Source organism: Humulus lupulus, chromosome 8, assembly GCF_963169125.1.
Source record: "Humulus lupulus chromosome 8, drHumLupu1.1, whole genome shotgun sequence".
Classification (NCBI taxonomy): Eukaryota; Viridiplantae; Streptophyta; class Magnoliopsida; order Rosales; family Cannabaceae; genus Humulus; species Humulus lupulus.
The window spans coordinates 111,030,202-111,032,626 of NC_084800.1; the positions used below are offsets into that span (position 1 = coordinate 111,030,202).

The 2,425-nt window shown below is 42.4% G+C and overlaps 1 protein-coding gene across 1 annotated transcript; it reads left to right on the forward strand.

Annotated features, from left to right (window-relative positions):
- The first annotated feature begins 809 nt into the window (after window positions 1-809).
- On the forward strand, window positions 810-1,751 carry LOC133795940 (uncharacterized). The gene is made up of 2 exons (XM_062233424.1): window positions 810-1,273; window positions 1,367-1,751. Exons 1-2 carry the CDS (start codon window positions 810-812, stop codon window positions 1,749-1,751), a joined length of 849 nt encoding a protein of 282 aa, XP_062089408.1.
- The last annotated feature ends 674 nt before the right edge of the window (window positions 1,752-2,425 follow it).

Consider the following 2,425-nt stretch of genomic DNA (forward strand, 5'->3'; position numbering starts at 1 on the left):
ATTTTTGCAAATATCTATTAGAACCAAACTATTATGCGATTTATCCTCTCTTATGGTTCTATTTTGGTGCCTTAGAATCTCATAATGTTAACAAGAGGAAGAGGAGGCACGGGAAGAGGGAGAGCCCGAGGAAAGGGTGTCTCCACAAGATCTAACGCCACAACAATTTCTAATTTGGGAATACCACCAGCCCAACCAGCAGCCCCAACTGCACCGACTTTGGATTTGGATGCATAGATTGCAAGGTTAATGGAACAACTAAGACAGAGAGATGAGGAGTTGGCTTAAGCCAGGCAAGTACCCCAAGTGCCCTAAGTACCATTGGCACAGCCTGAGCCTCCAGTACCACCACCTGCACCACTGCCTATGGCTTATGGATTTGAGTCAGTGTATGAGCGCTTCAGAAAGTAAGCCCCACCTAGCTTCGAAGGGAAAGCTGACCCTATGGTGGAGAAGGATTGGTTGAGATCACTAGAGTACATCTTTGATCACATGGAGTGAACGATCACCAGAGGATTTCATGTACAGCCCACCTACTCAAGTTGGATGCAAGGATATGGTGGGATGTGGTCAAACAAACTCATGACCTGAATACTATGACCTGAGCAGACTTCATTCAAGAATTTGGCAAGAAGTACAACAATGCGACTGTATTGGTAACAAGGGTGGACGAGTTTGTGACTTTGGTTCTAAAAAACCTCTTTGTTACTGACTATGCATAGTAGTTTGAAAAGTTGGCTAGATTTGCACCTAAACTAGTACCATTCGAAGTCATATGAGTCCAAAGGTTTATGAGAGGACTCTAGCCAATGATTGCTAGGGATGTTAAGATGACCAATGCTGAGGTGGTTAGTTATGCTGAGGTATTGGATAAGGCACTCAAAGCAAAATACTTGGAGGATCGTATATGGAAGGATGGTACTGTCAGAAGGGAGGCCAACAGAAACAAGGGCTTCCATGAGGGCAATAAGAAGAAAGCTAATAAAGGGCAGAGTAGTGGCACTGACAAGAAGCCTAGAACCCTGGCCACAAACAACAACAATCACAACAGTTATAACCACCACAACAACTGCAACAATTACAATAATGATCGTAACCGCGGGAATCACCAAAACAACAGAGTTGAGCACCCCAGCTGCCCTAAATGTTCACGACGACATGTGGGAGAATGTCAGACCAGCACCAACAAATGTTATAGGTGCAGTCAGGTAGACCATCTGAGGAAAGATTGCCCGCAGTGGAAAGTGGGACAGAGTAGTAATAGCAACCTAGTGTCAGTAAGGGTTTTTGCATTGACCCAAAAGGAAGCAGTCAACAGTAACACCGTGGTCACAAGTTAACTCTCTATTTCTGGTATGATGTGTAGAGTCCTTATTGATTTTGGTGCAACTCACTCTTATGTTGCTATAAATATGATTGATAAATTGGGTATTCCTTGTAAACTATTTGAGGATAGTGTTAGTACAATGTTATCGTCAGGAGACATGGTGTTGTCAACTAGCTGGTTACAGTCAGCACCTATAGCAATAGAGGGTAGGGAGTGCCTGAAAGATCTTATAGAATTAGACATACCAGACAATGATGCCATAATTGGCACGGATTGGTTATCCAAACATGGAACGACGATTGACTGTCGAAAAAAGATCGTGGAGTTCAGACCAGAAGAAGGAGAAATCTTTTCTTTTAAGGGAGAAATGGTGGGCTTTTGTACACCCATAATATCGGCATTGGAAGCCCAAAATATGATGTAGCATGGGTGTTCTGCATATTTGGCTAGTGTGGTAGAGCTGAAACCACAAAATGTTCATATCGTTTGGGAGCTTCTGGAAGTGTTTCCCAAGGAATTACCAGGTTTACCACAGGACAGAGAAATCAAATTCATGATCAAACTTGCACCAGAAACAGCATCAAAATATAAAGCACCCTATCAAATGGCACTTGTAGAATTAAAGGAACTCAAGACCCTGCTACAAGAATTGTTGGATAAGGGGTTCATAAGACCAACTCATTCGCCATGGGGGCACCATTCCTATTTGTTAAAAAGAATGATGGAAGCATGAGAATTTGCATCGATTACCGAGAACTCAATAAGGTCACCATTAAGAACAAATATCCTTTACCTAGGATAGATGACATTTTTGATCAATTGCAAGGGGCAGCGGTATTCTCATAGATTGATCTGCGATCCAAGTACCATCAATTGAAAGTAAAGGAGGGAGAGATTCCTAAAACGGCCTTCAGACCTCGCTGCGGATTCTATGAGTTCCTAATGATGTCTTTTGGACTCACTAATGCCCCAGTAGCATTCATGGACATGATGAAAAGGTTATTTAAGGACTACTTGGATAAATTTGTAGTAGTTTTTATAGACGATATCCTTATCTACTCAAAGTACAAGGAGGAGCATGAGTGTGACAGTCAGAAT

Bases quoted from the DNA above. Each gene is read 5' to 3' on its own strand.
- LOC133795940 (XM_062233424.1), top strand. From the start codon at position 810: ATGATTGCTAGGGATGTTAAGATGACCAATGCTGAGGTGGTTAGTTAT. The intron at 1,274-1,366 runs GTCAGTAAGGGT...TATGATGTGTAG, and splicing joins AGTAGTAATAGCAACCTAGT to AGTCCTTATTGATTTTGGTG.